At 47.7% G+C, this 19,325-nt stretch overlaps 2 protein-coding genes across 2 annotated transcripts; both read left to right on the top strand.

Moving 5' to 3' along the window:
• Positions 1–328: 328 nt before the first annotated feature.
• Positions 329–1,427, top strand: LOC125519306 (BTB/POZ and MATH domain-containing protein 1-like). The gene has a single exon (XM_048684157.1). The coding sequence runs from the start codon at positions 339–341 to the stop codon at positions 1,425–1,427; it is 1,089 nt and encodes a 362-aa protein (XP_048540114.1). The 5' UTR covers positions 329–338.
• Positions 1,428–17,003: 15,576 nt separating this feature from the next.
• On the top strand, positions 17,004–18,537 carry LOC125523108 (BTB/POZ and MATH domain-containing protein 1-like). Its single transcript, XM_048688159.1, has 2 exons — positions 17,004–17,204; positions 17,289–18,537. Exon 2 carries the CDS (start codon positions 17,310–17,312, stop codon positions 18,396–18,398), a length of 1,089 nt encoding a protein of 362 aa, XP_048544116.1. The 5' UTR covers positions 17,004–17,204; positions 17,289–17,309; the 3' UTR covers positions 18,399–18,537.
• Positions 18,538–19,325: the final 788 nt, after the last annotated feature.

The following is a 19,325-nucleotide window of genomic DNA, read 5'->3' as shown; positions in this document are numbered from 1 at the left end:
CTCACTTCCTCACTCGCCGCCACCACTTTCTCCTCTCGCTCCGGATCCCCTCCCCGCGAGAGAAGAGAGAAGGCAGGTCCGGCTCGTCGGCGGCCCCCAAATCCGGCCGGATCCGCCTCATCGGACGCCTGAACACCAACCTTCGTCACCTCCGCCGGCACTCGCTTAGGGTTTCTGCTCCAGTGTCGTGGTGAGCCGTCGTTTTGCCTCCTTGGTTCTCATCATTTGCTCGTCGCTTGCTGAATCGAGCTTATACGCGCCCATCCCCAGGCAGGAACGTTCGATCTGACGCAGAAAAGAAACTAACTTCCCCGCCGATCCGCTGTCCGGCCTTCGCCATGGATAATGCCCCCAAAACCATTACCAATGTTGTGCGGTCAGTGCAGCTGGTCAAGGTCGACGGCTTCAGCTTGACCCGGACCATGGGCGACAACGATTGCATCAAATACAGATGGAGTTTCGATGGGTACGATTGGGAAATCCGGGTCTATCCTAATTGCTGGAGCTACTCTGTAAGAGTGGATCTTGCCTTTCTCAGCAAACCCCGCAGGGCCAGTGTGAAGCGTGCCTTTCTCAGAAAAGCCCGCAGGGGCAGTGTGAGGGTCGCTCTTAGCTGCCGGCTGGTCGATCCGACAGGGAACCTTGAGCCATCCAACGAACGTAGTAATCAGGGGGTGTTCAGCCATCCCAAAGAGTTCTTCTCTATATTATCGATCATGGGAAGAAGTGAGCTAGAAACGTCAGGTTATCTAAGGGGTGATTCTTTCACTCTGCAATGCATTGTTAACGTCCTCAAGGAGCTGCCTGATTCTGCGACATACCCTGTCGAAGAAGCGCCAGTGCCATCGCCAGACCTGCACCGGCACCTCGCTGAGCTCCTGCAGAGCAATACGGGAGCCGATGCCACATTTCTCGTGTCTGGCAAGTCTTTTGCTGCACACAAGCTCATCCTCGCGGCAAGGTACCCCGTCTTCATGGCCGAGTTCTTTGGAGACATGAAGGAGAAGTGTGCGGCCCGCGTGGAGATCAAGGACATGCAGGCTGCAGTATTCAAGGCGCTGCTTCACTTCATCTACACTGATACTGTGGCTGAATTCACCGAGAAGGGCGAGGAGGTGACAGTGTTAGCTCAGCACTTGCTTGCAGCTGCTGATAGATACGGACTGGATAGGCTCAAGCTGATTTGCGAAGGCAAGCTCTCTGGTGGCATCAATGTTGACACAGCAGCGACATCTCTGGCTCTAGCCGAGCAGCACAACTGTCCACAGCTCAAGGCGAAGTGCGTCCAGTTCATCATTAGAAATCGTGAAGTTCTTGACGCTGTGTTGGCGTCGGAGGGGTACAAGTACCTGGCGGCAACCTGCCCTTTGGTGCTGGCTGACCTTCTCAAGTTAAGTCTGCGTGTGGGGGAAAGCAGTGATGCATAGTTAGGAGCCACTAGAGGTTCAAAATTCAATGATGTGTAGTCTCTGTTTGTGCTTGTCATGTATGCAGTATGCTTATCTAGTTAAGCCATGTCATGTCTTAACAATGAACCAAAGCTCTTGTAAGTTTGTCTGTGGTTGTGCCAGTTTTTTTTTTTGCGGGTTTAAAAGAAGTTTATTCCAAAGTAACAGGCTTACAGTCCGCTAATATAAGATTATGAATGAAGGGGGGTGGCTGTTGCAACCAACAAGCGGTGCTACGAGCCGTTCGAGCATAATTAGCAAGACAATGTGAGACCATGTTCTGTGATCTCATGATCTTCACTGGTTTAAACTCCCTCTGCAGCATGTAGTTCTTGATCTCCCTGACCAATTGACCATTTGGTGATTTATCAAGTGAGGCATCAGTCATAGAAGAAAGGGCCACCATCGAGTCCATGAACGTATTTTATTAGTAACTTGTGTTCCCCTGACTTGTTTATGAGCAATTTGCTGCTTTCAATGAGATGTAATTTAGTCTAAACGGTCCATGATTTGGTATCTAGCTATCTCCTTGTATGCTTATCACTGCCGCCAGGTGTGCAAGCTAGAGGGCTTTGGTAAGAACCTTCTGTTCAGTGATGTTAAAGAGTCAAGGATAACTCAGATTATGCAGGTATAGTTTTCTCACCTTCAGCCACAGAATCCTGGTGTGTCTTTCAGCCTCCATACCGGGAGTTCTTTTGAACTCCTTGTTATCAAATTTGGGAATAGCATTTGGAAAAAATTCCACTTGATAGTGTTAGCTAGTCGCAAAGGAACATGGTTTTTATGTTAGTCTAACCCAAGAGCCAACACCTGAGCGTGGTTGGGGTCTGCATTGCATTGCATATTTTGTACAGCATCCTGATTTGTTGATTTGAGAGTTAGCAGTTGCTTGTATTCTAGAACCAGGGTGATTTGGATATAACTTTTGAGCATTTTTACTTTTAATTTCAGAAGGATTTAAAGAGATATCAGTTTTACTTAACACATAAACTTTGAGAAACTGGATCATATGTCTTCAAAACAGCAATGGGGTTACCTTACATATGACTATGACTTTCAATCTAAGATTGGACGATATCCATGGAATTAGTATAAGGAGACGTGATTATCTCTAGTGTATGCCTACCTTTAGCAGCATCCACCACTACTTTTAGACTCTCAATTTTAATTTTTGTGTAGAAGACTGTGAATTGTTTAGAGGGAATATTGAGCACTGCTAATTGCTAACAAACAAACAAAAAAAAATCACTCTGAAAAACTATCATTACTAGACAGAACTTTGCTCTGTTTGCCTATGGAATCCTTACTTTGTTTTTGGCAAGTTGCTCAAGAAAAAAATAACAAATAAAAAAACTTAAAGGAGGTTGTGGAATTTCTATACTTTTTTTTTATCATTTTAGCCAAGTTTTATTTCTTGTATCTAAATGGCAGGACCCATCATTCTAATACACAGTACATCATCCTAGTATGTTTGGCATGTGTTTCTTACAGGACAGATGCAGCAGCAAATCCCAACAAGTTCTTGCATTCCACCTGGTACAACCCAAGAAGATCATGGAACAAATGTGGACAAGATATGCAGTTTCTTCTAGGGATGAAGGGTACTAGAAAAGGCTCTCTGCATCGAAACTAATTTGGAGCAAAGTTCGGCACATTCATGATTTAGACAACATGCAACTCTATTTCTCTACAATAACAATGGGTTAGTCAGAATTTTCTGCTGCAAACGATAGGTCAGTAAAACGACCAGCAGCAAACGATTTCAATGAACTGACAGACCTCGCCAGTCGTCACACTAAACATGGGCCAGAATGTTTTACAATTTTCACTGAAAAGCAGGAGAAGAACAAAAGCATGCATGTCCTAGTGAGCTTTGGGTATAGTGGCACTAACCATCAAAAGGCCTACAGCAAAGATACCTCATGCCTCAACTGCACCAGAGATTGAATCCTGATGAAGCGTTTGCCGTGGAGACAGCTCCTGTTGCTGAAATGATGCAGACAACTCTTGGGCCTTGTTGTGAGAAGAATATTATACTGGCAGCAACGTCCTGGACAGATAACAAAACATATAATCAAAAATTAACACATATAGAACAATTGCACGAGGCATGTTGTTTCTCCTGTAACAAACAGAAGATTCAGACACTAGAGATTTTTAGAAATAACTATCTAGAAACGTTAACAAATAATTGGCACAATGTAGTTCACTAACTTCTAAAAAAGATGTTACCATGCCAAACTAGCCTAGTGGCCCTCGCAAATGTGAAGACATTGTCTTCAGTATGTTCAAAGTGAAAGATAACTTAATGGTTCAAAAGAAAAGGTGAAAGATAAATTAACATATAGTCTTAAGGATTTTCACATTATGTGTAACATAGATAGGAGGGAGTAGCAAATTATATAAGCAATTAATCTGTGCGGGTATTGTCTTGGGTATGTTAAAAACAATGGATATGTAAATGAATGGTCTAATAGATGTTCTTATTATGCAGACGAAAGTAATATATATAGTTCTACTGACGCTACACATATTGTGCTAAATTAAAAATCACCTGGCATTTCTTTGTTACTTTAAATGTGTGAGTGGATGATTATTATGTAATTTCTAGAAGCCACATAGTTGCCACCATATGTATAGTTTAGGCATGGTAATATAATCGTATGGAGAACTAGTGTTCAGATTGCGAGCTAGCCTGTAGGTTTCGTGTGATGTTTGATGAATATGCAAGTTTAAAATGTAGATTCCGAGCTAGCCTGTAGGTTCCGTGTGATGTTTGATACATTTAGTCACACTTGTGAAATATATCAATTGTAATATATCTACTTAAGTCCAATGATGACGAATTAAAGAATTTAGCATGTTCAGGTTGAATTATGAAGATTTTGTTTGTTTACGAAATACCCGAATCTATTATAAAAGTTCGCCGGAAATACAAAGCACCACAAATATAATAAAAATTACATCAAGGTCTCTAGACCACCGAACAATCACTACATGCCACCAGAACGAGTCACCAACGCACCGTTGTCGCTGTTCCCATATCGGGAGCTGGCCTGAACTTGTCGATGACAGTCAAGAAGTCTTCGCGGACATGCCCCAAAGGACTAGCACCCTCGAGTCATGGCTGTCCCAGTTGAACCCTTAAACCGTTTTTAAGCACCTGACACCAGATCTTGCCCGTCATGCACGCATGCCGCGAGACTCTAATCTCACCGTCCAAAGGAGATGGCAGGAATCTACATCAGAGCACCATCAACTCTGTCCCGACGATCGAATTAAGGAGGATCGAAGCCCGAAAGACCAACTCAAAGATGAAGCGGCACTGCCTGTCTGAGCGCCACCCTTATAAGGACTAAGAAACCTTTTTTTTGCGGGGAATCACTGGTAGAAAAAGGGCCTATAGTCCCGGTTTGTAAGAGCCTTTAGTCCCGGTTCCTGAACCGGGACTAAAGTGTCGGTACTAATGCCCCGACCCTTTAGTCCCGGTTCAATCCAGAACCAGGACTGATGGGCCTCCACGTGGGCAGTGCGCAGAGCCCAGTCAGGGGACCCTTTGGTCCCGGTTGGTGGCACCAACCGGGACCAATAGGCATCCATGCGTCAGCATTTCTGTGGCTGGGGTTTTTGTTTTTTTTGAAAGGGGGGGTTGTGGATTTTGGGGGGTTAATTTAGGTGTTTCATATATTGTGTTAGCTAGCTATAATTAATAGAGAGAAGTGTCCTCTCTTACGTCCGTGCTTGGTCGACGCTACGTATTATACATACGTATAGAGAGGACTAGACACGCTAGTTAGCTAGTAAGCAAACGAAGGAAACAGAAGATCGTCATGAACATATATGCATACAGAGAGAAGTGATATCGACCACATCTCCTTCTCCGAGAGATTGGTCGAACAACAAGTTCTCGTATATCTATCCGACACTACCGGCTACATATATACAATAATTATCTCTTACAAATATAATCATACGGACTCATGGTCCACATAGTATTCTCCGTCTTCAGCGATCACTTGGTCAAGAAAGAATGCCGCCAATTCCTCTTGAATTGCTCGCATGCGAGCTGGTGCTAGGAGTTCATCCCGCTTCCGAAACATCTAATTTGAAGAAGGGGGTCAATACATATATATATGAATGAATGAAACTCAATACAAATGATGGTAATAAAATAAAATTGTGAATGTTGTTATTTACGTACTTCATATTGTTCGTCAGAGTACCCGCCCCGCTCACAGGTCGTGTGGCGGATGGACTCGCAGACGTAGTATCCACAGAAATCATTCCCTTATTCCTGCCACAACCACTTTACAAGAAATAGAGGTCAATCAAATTGATAAGCAAGAATGCTAAATGGTATTGATGAAACTAGCGCTTGAATCACTAGGAGATGCGCGGAACATGGTACCATAGTACTTACTTTCGGGTGTCTAAATTCCAGCTCCTTCGGCAGTCCCGGAACTTTTCTGGTGAATTTTCTCCAAACCCTGCCGAACAAAGAAAACAATTACTTGATATCAGGAAATGAACAAAGTTGCTGATATGGTGCATAATGATCGATTTAACTTACTTCTTGAGGATTTCAGTCATGTCTGCATACTCCTGGGGATCTTTTCGTTTAGAGTCCAAGACGGTTACTACTCCCTGCTCAAGCCTAATCTCTAGGAGAATATAGTGGAAACTGCACACGCATGCATAACTCATCAATTACATTACTATAACCTGGACTAATATATAAGGGAAACCGAATATGCACAAGACAGTAACACTCACTTGAAGTTGTAAGGAAAGAGTATTATATCTTTGTTTTCATTTTTTTTGAATGATCGTAGCAAGTTGGCCTCGGTATCTCCGGGACGATGTTCAACCTCAGTTGCATCTATGAGATATGTGTTAACGAACCCAATATCACCGATTTGTCTTTTCTTCAATTCGGTGATCTTCATTCTGCATAATATAGTGAGGATAATTATAAATACATGCAATGAAAGAGATGAGCTATATAGAGAGACTTAATGACAGAAGTAGTAGTACTTACAGACAGTAGCAGGTGATCGTTGTTTTATCGAGGGCCAATTGATTGAAAAACTGATAGAACTTCTCAAATGGAATAGGCAACAGTTCAATTCCAACGAGGTCATGCTCCGGTTTAACTCTCGCATACAAAGTACTCCTTCCCCCAGACTCTCTGCAGATTTTCAAGTACCAATCATGTAATCTTCGCATCATCGTTGTTAAAGATTTTTCATCTTTGACGAGAGGCTTCCCGTACTCGTATCTGTGTATCTGCACCTCCATGGTATCATAATATACATCGTCGGGCAGGTAATCGTCAACATTGCCATAACCAGGCACCATCCTCGGATCGACGATGTCGCTAGGCACCTTGAGGGGGGGGGGCACGATTGCTTCGCTTGTTCGCCGAGCTGGGCAATTTGTTCCCTAGCTGATCGTTGTTTTTTCAGCCTTTGATCACTGACTGTACTTCCCGACCGCTCCGCTTCGGCCCATGTCTTTGCAATAATGCGCTCATAGTTGCCTTTCGGCAGAGACTTGGGTGGTTTTGCCAGGGCAGCCAGAGTGCGCTTCACTTTCACCGGATCTACCTTCTCCTCCGGAGGTGGATTTCTCTTTGCTTTCAACCCTTGAAACCAGTCATCCACTTCGGTTCGCGCGATCTTCGCGTTCTCCTCCGGGGTCCTCTCGTATGGTAACTTCTCTGGAGTCTTCAGAGAAGGACCGAATCTGTATGTCCTCCCGCCTCTGGTTGTACTGCTAGACGCCGACCGAGCAGACGGAGCGGTTGTCTTCTTTACTTGCTTACGAGGCGGAGGAGAAGGACTACGACGCGCCGGAGCAGCTGGAGCGGCGGCAGGTCTCTTCCACCCTTGCTGACGAGGCGGAGAAGGAGGAGGTTGGCTGCTCGGGCGCGTCGGCGCAGGCGGAGAAGGAGGCGGAGTGCCGCCACGCGCCGGAGAAGGAGCCGGCCGAGGGCCCTGAACGTCACTCGCCAGAGGAGGAGGTGGTGGAGGAGGCGGAGTGCCCTGACTCGCCAGAGGAGGAGGAGGAGGAGGAGGAGGAGGAGGAGGAGGAGGCGGAGGCGTCCAGTTCGGAAGGTTGATGAGCTCCTTCCGCCATAGGCATGGAGTCTTCAGAGCAGACCCCAGCCGAGTCTCCCCTTCACCGGTAGGGTGGTCAAGCTGGAGGTCATCAAATCCCTCCGTTATTTCATCCACCATCACCCTAGCATATCCTTCTGGAATCGGCCGGCAGTGAAAAGTTGCGCCGGGTTCAGTAGGATAAACAGAGCCAACAGCCGCCTTGACCTTCAAATTCATTCATTGCGTCATAAGGTGGCAATTTTGAGACTCCGTGATAGCATCCACGGGATAGCTGGCAGGAGCCGTCAAGGCATGCTCCGGCTGAAGCAACTCGGTGGAAGCCACGCTGCTTCTGCGCTGAGATGGCGGGGTAGCTTCGGGGGAGGCTTCGGCAGTACGTTTGCTGCGATTTGCTTCTCGTTCCTCTATCGCGTCTACCCTTGCTTGCAGCGCCTGCATTTGGGTCTGCTGCACTTTTTTCCTCCTCTCATGGGATTTGTAACCGCCTGCGTCCGGAAACCCAACCTTCCACGGAATGGAGCCTGGCGTGCCTCGTGTCCGTCCAGGGTGCTCAGGATTCCCGAAGGCCATTGTGAGCTCGTCGTCCTCTCTGTCTGGAAAGAACGTCCCTTCCTGCGCTGCTTCGATATACTGCTTAAGCTTACTGACTGGTATGTCCATTTGATCGTTCGTCCAAATGCACTTCCCTGTTACAGGGTCCAAGGTTCCGCCAGCCCCGAAGAACCAAGTCCGGCAACGGTCTGGCCAGTTAATTGTCTCTGGTTCGATCCCTTTATGAACCAGATCATTCTCAGTCTTGGACCACTTAGGCCGGGCTACGAGGTAGCCACCTGACCCCGTGCGATGGTGAAGCTTCTTCTTCGCAGCATTTTGCTTGTTTGTCGCCGACATCTTCTTACTCTTTTCCGATGTCTTGTGGGCCACAAATGCGGGCCAGTGATCTCTGATCTTCTCATATCTGCCCTTGAATTCTGGTGTCTCATTATTTTCGACAAACTTATTCAGCTTTTTCTTCCACCTCCTGAATAGTTCTGCCATCCTCTTCAGAGCAAAAGACTTGATTAATTTCTCTTTAACTGGGTTCTCTGGATTATCCTCTGGTGGTAGGGTGAAATTTGACTTCAACTCAGTCCAAAGATCATTTTTCTGCATATCATTGACATAAGACATCTCAGGGTCTTCTGTAGCCGGCTTAAACCATTGCTGGATGCTTATCGGGATCTTGTCCCTAACCAGAACCCCGCACTGAGCAACAAATGCGCTCTTTGTCCTGAGGGGTTCAATAGGTTGGCCGTCGGGCGCGATTGCTATGATCTCAAACTTTTCATCCGAGCTCAACTTTTTCTTCGGGCCTCGTCTCTTTACCGAAGTTGTGCTCGATCCGGAGGGCTAGAAAAAAGAACAAAGACTTAATTAATATGTGTACATACCAAAACAATGAATGCATCAATCAGCTAATCAGCATAGGCTTAACTAATATATATACCTGGCCGGACTCGGTTCGGTCACCGGAGCCGTCATCACGGTCTCCTTCTTGCACCGGCATTGGGTCACCGGAGCCGTCCTCATGTTCTTCTTCTTGCACCGGCATTAGGTCACCATAGCCAGCTTGTTCACCCTCTCCTTCCAGACCATCGGTTTCGTTGAGAAACAACGAGATGGCATCACTTCCTTCTGCGATTATGTCCCTCAACAACGCTTCTTTTGCTTCGTCTAGGGCGGTGTCCATAGTTTTTACAAATATTTACAACATGGCAATTATTATTCAAACATGACAGATGGATATATTAGTCTGTCCTGAAAGGTTACTGAGAGCGGGCCAATCGTTGATGGTCACGAACAGCAACGCCTTAAGGTTAAATTCCTCCTGTCTGTGCTCATCCCACGTACGTACACCGTTTCCATTCCAAAGCTGTAAAAGTTCTTCAACTAATGGCCTTAGGTACACATCAATGTCGTTGCCTGGTTGCTTAGGGCCTTGGATGAGAACTGACATCATAATGAACTTCTGCTTCATGCACATCCAAGGAGGAAGGTTATACATACATAGAGTCACGGGCCAGGTGTTGTGATTGTTGCTCTGCTCCCCGAAAGGATTAATGCCATCCGCGCTTAAAGCAAACCATACATTCCTTGGGTCCTTTGCAAACTCATCCCAGTACTTTCTCTCGATTTTTCTCCACTGTGACCCGTCAGCGGGTGCTCTCAACTTCCCATCTTTTTTTCGGTTCTCACTGTGCCATCGCATCAACTTGGCATGCTCTTCGTTTTTGAACAGACGTTTCAACCGCGGTATTATAGGAGCATACCACATCACCTTCGCAGGAACCCTCTTCCTGGGGGGCTCGCCGTCAACATCATCAGGGTCATCTCGTCTGATCTTATACCGCAATGCACCGCATACCGGGCATGCGTTCAGATCCTTGTATGCACCGCGGTAGAGGATGCAGTCATTAGGGCATCCATGTATCTTCTCCACCTCCAATCTTAGAGGGCATACGTCCTTCTTTGCTGCGTATGTACTGTCGGGCAATTCGTTATCCTTTGGAAGCTTCTTCTTCAATATTTTCGGTAGCTTCTCAAATCCTTTGTCAGCCACAGCATTCTCTGCCTTCCACTGCAGCAATTCCAGTACGGTACCGAGCTTTGTGTTGCCATCTTCGCAATTGGGGTATAACCCTATTTTGTGATCCTCTAACATGTGATCGAACTTCAGCTTCTCCTTTTGACTAATGCATTGCGTCCTTGCATCGACAATGACCCGGCAGAGATCATCATCATCGGGCACATCGTCTGGTTCCTCTTGATCTTCAGCAGCTTCACCCGTGGCAGCATCATTGGGCACATCATCTGGTTCCTCTTGATTTTCACCAGCTCCCCTCGTTGCAGCATCACCGTATTCAGGGGGCACATAGTTGTCATCGTACTCTTCTTCTTCGTCGTCTTCCATCATAACCCCTATTTCTCTGTGCCTCGTCCAAACATTATAGTGTGGCATGAAACCCTTGTAAAGCAGGTGGGAGTGAAGGATTTTCCGGTTAGAGTAAGACCTCGTATTCCCACATTCAGTGCATGGACAACACATAAAACCATTCTGCTTGTTTGCCTCAGCCGCATCGAGAAACTCATGCACGCCCTTAATGTACTCGCGGGTGTGTCTGTCACCGTACATCCATTGCCGGTTCATCTGCGTGCATTATATATAATTAAGTGTCCAAATTAATAGAAGTTCATCATCACATTAAAACCAAAGTGCATACATAGTTCTCATCTAACAACATATAGATCTCCAGAGCATCTAATTAATTAAACCATACATTGAAACTATGTAAAACATTTCAATGCGAAAACAAATGCGTTCATAATCGCAACCAAGGTAACAATTGATCCAACGGCATAATGATACCAAGCCTCGGTATGAATGGCATATTTTCTAATCTTTCTAGTCTTCAAGCGCATTGCATCCATCTTGATCTTGTGATCATCGACGACATCCGCAACATGCAACTCCAATATCATCTTCTCCTCCTCAATTTTTTTTATTTTTTCCTTCAACAAATTGTTTTCTTTTTCAACTAAATTTAACCTCTCGACAATAGGGTCGGTTGGCATTTCCGATTCACATACATCCTAGATAAATAAAATCTATGTCACGTTGGTCGGCATAATTTTCATAAACAATAAATGAACCAATAGTTATAAAGATAATATACATACCACATCCGAATCATAGACAGGACGAGGGCCGACGGGGGCGGATACCAAAACCATCGCACTATATAAGATGCAATAATAAATGTAAGAAAATGATACAAGTATCTATCTAAACATACAAGTAAGAATATTTTTCCTTTCAGAAAGAAGATAAGAACAAGAGGCTCACCACGGTGGTGTCGGTGATGAGATCGGCGCGGGTGATCGACGGCGGTGAAGACGGGGACGGGGCATGACGGACCGCTAAATCTAGACAAATCTCGAGGAAAATGGAGCTTGGAGGTCGAGCTTCGAGAGGAGAAAGCTTAAGTAGTGTGGCTCGGGCATTCCATCGAACACCTCATGTGCATAGGAGGTGAGCTAGAGCACCACAAAGCCCTCTCCCCCTCGGCCAGAAAAAACAGAGCACTGTGCTCTGCTCTTGCGCGAGGGGGTATATATAGGCACCTCATTGGTCCCGGTTGGTGGCATGAACCGGGACTAAAGGGGAGCCTTTGGTCCCGGTTCAAGTCACCAACCGGGACCAATGGTGGTGGGCCAGGAGCGAGGCCCATTGGTCCCGGTTCGTCCCACCAACCGGGACCAAAAGGTCCAGACGAACCGGGACCAATGGCCCACGTGGCCCGGCCGGCCCCCTGGGCTCACGAACCGGGACCAATGCCCACATTGGTCCCGGTTCTAGACTGAACCGGGACTAATGGGCTGACCCGGCCTGGACCAAAGCCCTGTTTTCTACTAGTGAATAAGGACTAAGAAGCCTAACCTAGAGTATTAGCCAGACCCAAGGCACCGGAATTTCCTTCACGCCACCAACTACCGGAGCGGCAGGCAGAGGGGAGAATTATCCACGGCCTGGCCAGTCAATCTTAGAGGGGACTAGAACTTTGCCCTAGTTGCCTCTGGGTGGGGAAAGGAACTTGCGACTGAGCAGAGTAGCAGACGTACACCCGATGTATGGTAGGATTATGAAGATTTATCGATGTTATATGTTTAGGCACAATTATGATTGTCTCTCGGTTGGGTTGTGACCTGTTTGATTTGGTTATGAAGATTGATGCTTGGATGTTTTTTTTCCTTTTTTTGTGAGAACTCCTGGCGTATATCTCCTTTTGGTCCTACTGTGCTCTCAGAATAAACTACTCCCTCCATCTATTAATACGGCTTCACATTTTATGTCTAATTTTGACCATTAATTTTACCAATAAAATGTGAGTTATATGCCATAAAAAGTACGCCATTGGATGCACATTTGAAAAAACTTTTTGATAATATATTTTTTATGACATAGAACCCATATTTTCTTGACCAAAACTATAAGTCAAATTTTGACACAAAAAGATGAACTGACATTGTATACAAAAATGGAGGGAGTGTCATATTTTGAGAAATCCTATATATTTTAGTTTCTCGACTATATTTTAGTTTCATATAAAATGAAATAGATTGGATGCAAGAACAATAGAAAATAAAAAAGGGATTCTGGCTCCCCTTCGTGGTGTGGCCATCGTAACTCCATGGATCCAGTAGTTCTCATGTTTCATCTTTTCATGGTTTGGACTTACTCTCGGTGATCAAGTAATGGAGCAATCGTTTCGCAATCTATAGTGAAATAGGTGTGTCTCTGGTCATAGTTGTGCATAGGTCTTAGGGTCCCACTATTTTCGGTGGAGGCCAAAATCACTGTTCTGACCTTGTCAGAAAGTGTGCGCACAAAATGACCTCATGATTTTGACACTTTTAGAAACGTCAAAGACTGAGGCGTTTCCATTGGAGATAGAAACGCCATGAACCTTGGCGTTGCGGGATGGCCCATCTTTAGGCCTTGCTGGTGATGCTCGCCTATGTGGCAGGCGAAAATGCCAAATACAAGTGTGTTTCTAGCAACACCGTTGTCCATAGCATTTTAGCGGGCATAAGTGGCCGCTGGGCCGCGGTTTGGCCAGAGCCCCGCTTCTCCTCTTCCCCATCGCGACCAAGAATGGGGGGCACCCGCTCTCCTCCATCGCCCCCTTCTCAAATCCTCAACTTTGTCCATCAAAAATTTTGGATCTGACCCTCCCCTACTAGCTTGCGGTATTCTCCTTCCTTTCCTCCATTTTTTCGGTCAAATCTTCCTATTGGGTTGCATATTTTGTATTAGGTGGAACCCTAAGACTAGATTTTCCTAATTTGTTTGAATAGATTGTTTTGATATGTTTGGTAATGAAGGAATACATATTTTTGAGATATGTAGTAGGTATTGTATAGTATTCATTTAGAGATTGTTTTTTTCTATTAGGTGGAATCCTAAGAATATATTGTCCAAATTAGTATTCCTTATGGATATGTTTGGTTGAGAGGCAATACATAGTTGTTGTGTTAATGTAGTTGGTATTGTGTAGTATTTTAGTAAGAGATAATTTCTTTTTGCATCGTGTATGGAATACGTTTTCTCGGTCTCAATTATGCTAGTGACTTTAGATATAATTATTGAAATGTATATTGTGTACTCATGGTTCTTGTGAGAGAACTTGTAGTGTAGAATGTAAGTGGATCTAGAAAGTATCTTATAATGTTGTCAAGGTTTTAAGCATTGGTGTTAACTAGTCTATGATGTATTATGTAGGATGTTTGAGCCAGATAAATATCCTGGCCTTAGTGATTTTTACGAAGAGAGTCACCGTGCGGTGCTTGTGGAAAGAGGGGAGGTAATTATCATTATTTGTGGATTTCTTGATATTGTTTACTAGTTGAAAGAAGTAACTACTTGTTCATTTGCTTTTTTACACTAGTGCAGAACCGGGTAATAGCACCGGTTCGTAAGGCCCTTTAGTGCCGGTTCAACCGGGACTATAGGTCAGACCCCTTTAGTCCCGGTTCATTGCATGAACCGGTACTAAAGGTGATCGTGGGGCCCCGGCCTAACGCCAGCCTGCCACCACCCCTTTAGTATCGGTTCGTGGCACGAACCGGTACTAAAGGTTCAACACGAACCGGCATTAATGCATAGCCGTTCGAACCGACATTAATGGTACCATTAGTACCGGATCAAAATCAAACCGGGACTAATATGTCTCACATTAGGTCCTTTTTCTACTAGTGTTAGGTTCCTCCACTACTTCGTTTGAGGGGTCACAATCCTGGCAAAGCCCTCAAATATGACCATCGATACGAGCCATATTACAGAAGAATGGATCTTCTCCAGTCCGTGCTCAACTTCAAAGGCACACCATCATGAATGAACTCCACGGCCATTACCGCCCTTACAGATTGTTGGAGGCTGGAGACGCTCTCTTTCCACTTGCCCCTTGGCGAGATGACCATCACTTTGAAGGATATAGCGATGATCTCTGGCCATCGATCAAGGGCAAGGCTTTAACCGGGAAGGTGAAGTCTCAGGATGGCGACAACAGGTGTTGAACCTGAACTTTGGACTAATAAAACCCAGAACTGATGCGGCGGCATGGGGGAATAAACTTAATTGGCCGCTGCTAGGGTCATCAATCTAAAAAAAGAGCATCTCCACATAAAAAGACTTTTTTTACATCACACATAAAATAAGACTTAGAGGGTGTTTGTTTTCAGGGACTTATTGATTTAGGGACTTCAAAAAATTCCTATAAGTCCCATCTAAACCAAACAGGAGGGACTTATCGAGACTTAAAGTGGGCATTTGGGACTTATGAAATAAGACTCTCAAGGAGGGACTTATAGGGACTTATAGTTGTAATATGGTCTTATAAAGACTTATATGTCTGAGGAACCAAACAGGTAGGGACTTTTTAGGGACTTAGGCCAACTCCACCGCGCGATCCTATCCTGTTCGGCCCCGTCCGTTTGGGGTAAAAGGGACAAAGGAGGCGGCCCAGCGCGCGACGGCCCGAACCCATCTTGTCCGTTTTATGTCCGGGCCGACCCATTTCGAGCGCAAACTTGCGCCGGGTTTGGGTCGCGACGGACACCAAACGGACGCGCGCTCGTCCGCGTCGGGGCCGCGTGGCAGGCGGCCACCCACCTCCCACCCACCCACATCAATGCGCACGAGCGGGCGGCCCCACCTGTCATCCGCACGTCGAGCGGTCGCCGTCCTTCTTTAAGTGGGAAGCGTGGACGGGTCGTCGTCCACACTGCCCCACGCCACCCAGCGGCCTCCTCGAACCCCGACAGCGCAGAAACCCTAACCCGACTCCTCCTCGAGCTCGCCGGCCGCCCGCCTCGCCATGGGCTTCTGGAACGGCAAGGGCAAGCACGACCGCGAGGCCGGCTCCTCCTCGGGGCGCCGCCGCGGCTCCGTGAAGAAGGAGCCCGCGTCTCCGCCGCGCTCCTCCCGTCGGGCCCCCGCGCCACCGCCGCACTCCTCCCGTCGAGCCCCCGCGCCGGCCCCCTTCACCATTGCCCCTAGGCCCTCCGGCGAGCGCGACCGGCAGTACATCTGCGCGGACGTGTGCCGGAGGTACTGGGGGACGAGGACGCCGGTCCCGTGGAGCGACGCCCACCTCCCCAACGGGTGGCACCTCTCCACGGACCGGGTCCCCATCCCGCCAGTGCCGGCGACCGGCCGTGCACGGCGCGATGAGATGAACCGCCGCTACCGCCTCCTCCCCGACGACCTGTACTACGACCGCAGGTATGCCCCCGACTCGCCGCTCTGGGACACATGGCTCCAGGACGAGCACGACGTGCGGCGCGCGTCCTACTTCGCCGGCACCGTGTCGGGGCCGCGGAGGCCACGTGCAGAGCCGCGCAGGCGTACGCGGGTGCGTGGCCTGACGCCCACGCCGTCGCCTTCCGCGTCTCCGTCGCCCCCTCCCCCTCCCCGCATGACAGCGGAGGAGGAGGCCCGTCTCCTGCAGCGTGTCATGGACGACTCCATGAACACGCACGACGAGCGGCAGTGGGACGGCCTGGAGGAGACCATGGCCCTCTCTGCCGCCGGGGACGTCGCCTTCCCGGAGCTGCAGCTGGCGGCCGTCACGGCGGCCGCCAAGGAGGAACCGATGGAGGAGGACTCGCCTGCGTTCGAGAAGCTCCTGGGCCAGGGGTGGGGCTGGTCGTGCACTGTGCTGGAGATGGCCGCCGACCTGGGCGTGAACTGGTGCCCCACTCCGGAGCGTGAGGCGTCGCCGCGGGAGGAGGTGGTGTAGGCAGCTCCGGCCGTCCAGCCCGCCCCCGTCCACCACGCACCGCCGGCCCACCTCTGGACGCCGCCGGAGTACGTCGACCTCGTCAGCGACGACGACGACACCGGCGGCCAGTGAAGACGGCGACGGCCACGGCACCGACGGGCCCGACAGGAGCACGCGGGAGGAGTTTTTTTATTTTCTTATTATGTTAATTATGAATCTGGGCCTTTTAAGTGGCCGTTGAAACTGGGCGTTTTGTGGCCAACCCATATATATGTTTTATGTTTTTTTAAATGCGTTTATTTGCTTTTTTAGTTATTTAATTATTATTTTTAATCCCGCCCACCTCGGACACGATTTGGGGTGCGGCCGCGCGGTAGGCGCACGCACGACCCAATGGACACAGCCGGACACGGGGGTACCCATCGGCGCCTTAAAGGGACAGATTCGGGTCAATCCGGACGTCCGTTTGGAATCGCGCGGTGAAGTTGGCCTTACAACTTATAAGTTGAGGCTAAAAAAAGTCCTAAGACTTATGAACCAAACAGGGCCTTATTTTAACAGGGCGGACATGTCTTTTTTTTTTCAAGGATCCGGATCCTCAGACTGTTCCTCACTCGCCGCCTCCACCTTCTCTCCTCTCTCTCCGGATCCTCTCCCCACGAGCACGAGAGAAGGCGCAGGTCCGGCTCGTCGAGGGGGACAAATCTGGCCGGATCCGCCTCATCGGACGCCGGGAGGCCAGTCGATCCACCACGCCGGCGCCTGGACGCCACCTCCGTCGGCACCCGCTTAGGGTTTTCTCCAGTGGCGTGGTGAGCCGTCGTTTTGCCTCCTTGGTTCCAATGCTTTTGCTCGTCGCTTGCTGAATTGGGCAAATCCACTGTCCACCTGAGCAGATCCACTGTCCGGCCTTCGTCATGGACAATGCCCCCAAAACCGTCACCAGTTTTGTGCGCTCAGTGCAGCTGGTCAAGGTCGACGGCTTCAGCTTGACGTGGAGCATGGGCAAGGACGGTCACATCAAATCCAGATGGAGCTTCGATGGGTACGATTGGGAAATCCGTGTTTATCCTGATTGGAGCTCCGCTGTACTAGTGGAGCTTGCCTTTCTCAGCGAACCCCGCAGGGCCAGTGTGAAGCGTGCCTTTCTCAGAAAAGCTCGCAGGCCCAGTGTGAGGGTCGTTCTAGGCTGCCGGTTGGTCGATCCGACGGGGAAGCTTGAGCCATCCATGGAAGTTAATGAGCAGGGGGTGTTCCGCCGTCCCAAAGAATGCATCACTAAAGTCTTGATCAATAGAAGTTCGCTAGCATCATCAGGCTATATTAGGGGCAATTCTTTTACTGTGCAATGCACCATTGACGTTCTCAAGGAAGTGCCGGCAACGGACCCGATCAAAGAAGTGCCAGTGCCATCCTCAAACTTGCACCAACACCTCGCTGAACTCCTGCAGAGCAAGACGGGGGCAGATGTCACTTTTCTTGTGTCTGGCAAGTCTTTTACTGCTCATAAGAACATACTGGCTGCAAGATCTCCTGTTTTCATGGCCGAGTTCTTTGGAGACATGAAGGAGAAGTGTGCGGGGCATGTGGAGATCAAGGACATGCAAGCTGTGGTATTCAAGGCGCTACTTCACTTCATCTACACTGATACTGTGCCTGAATTCGATGAGACGGGCAAGGAGGTGATGGTGTTAGCTCAGCACTTGCTTGCAGCTGCTGATAGGTACAGACTGGACAGGCTCAAGGTGATCTGTGAAAGCGAGCTCTCTGGTGGCATCAGTGTTGACACGGCAGCGACATCTCTGGCTCTAGCCGAGCAGCATAATTGTCCACAGCTCAAGGCGAAGTGCGTCCAGTTCATCATTAGGAATCGTGAGGTTCTTGATGCTGTGCTGGCGACGGAGGGGTACAAGTATCTGGCGGCAAGCTACCCTGCAGTGTTGTCTGACCTTCTCAAGTCAAGTCTAAGTGTGGGAGAAAGCACAAGCACTGATGCATATAGTTAGGTGCTGCTAGTGGTCCAAAATTCAGTGATGTGTAGTTTCTGTTTGTGCGTGCCATGTATGTGGTATGCTTATCTAGTTAAGCTATGTCATGTCTTAACAATGAACCAAAGCTCGGGTAGGCTAGTCTCTGGTTGTGTCATCAGTTATCCATGGACGTATTTTGTAACTTGTGTTCCCCTTACTTGTTTATAAGCAATTTGCTGCTTTCAGTGTGATGTAATTTAGTCTAAATGGTCCATTATTTGGTATCTATCTCCTCGTATGCTTATAACTGCCACCAGGCGTGCAGGCTGGAGGGCTTTAGCAAGAACCTTCTGTTCAGTGATGTTGAAGAGTGAAGGATGGCTCGGAGTGCGCAGGTATAGTTTTCTCACCTTCAGCCACGTAATCCTGGCGTGTCTTTCAGCCTCCACACCGGGAGTTCTCATGGACCCCTTGTTATCCTGGCGTGACATTTGAAATTTTTTCCACTTTATAGTGTTAGTCGCAAAGGAAGATGATTTATGTGTTAGTTTAAGCCAATAGTCAACACCTACGCGCGTTTGGGGTCTGCATTGTATATTTTCTACAGTATCCTGATTTGTTGATTTGGATTTGGATATATTTGTGGACATGTAAGAGAGTTAGTAGTTGCTTGTATATATTCTAGAACCGAAAAAGAGTTAATCGCTACCTTGTGTGGAGATTGAAGGTACCTGCAATAATGGTGATTTCTTTTGTTTACTTTTCAGCATCATTACTTTTGATTTCAGAAGGATTTGAGGAGATATTAGTTTTACTCAACACATAAACTTCGAGAAATTGGATCATATGTCTTCAACGCAGCCACGGGGTTACCTTATATATGACTATAACTTCCAATCAAAGATTGGACAATATCCATGGAATTAGTATAAGGAGTCGTGGTTTTCTCTAGCGTATGCCTAC

The sequence above is a fragment of the Triticum urartu genome, chromosome 7 (assembly GCF_003073215.2).
Source record: "Triticum urartu cultivar G1812 chromosome 7, Tu2.1, whole genome shotgun sequence".
Lineage (NCBI taxonomy): Eukaryota > Viridiplantae > Streptophyta > Magnoliopsida > Poales > Poaceae > Triticum > Triticum urartu.
This window is presented reverse-complemented; position numbering and strand designations above follow the sequence as displayed.

Coding starts and splice junctions, on each gene's coding strand:
- LOC125523108 (XM_048688159.1), top strand. CDS start 17,310: ATGGACAATGCCCCCAAAACCGTCACCAGTTTTGTGCGCTCAGTGCAG.
- LOC125519306 (XM_048684157.1), top strand. CDS start 339: ATGGATAATGCCCCCAAAACCATTACCAATGTTGTGCGGTCAGTGCAG.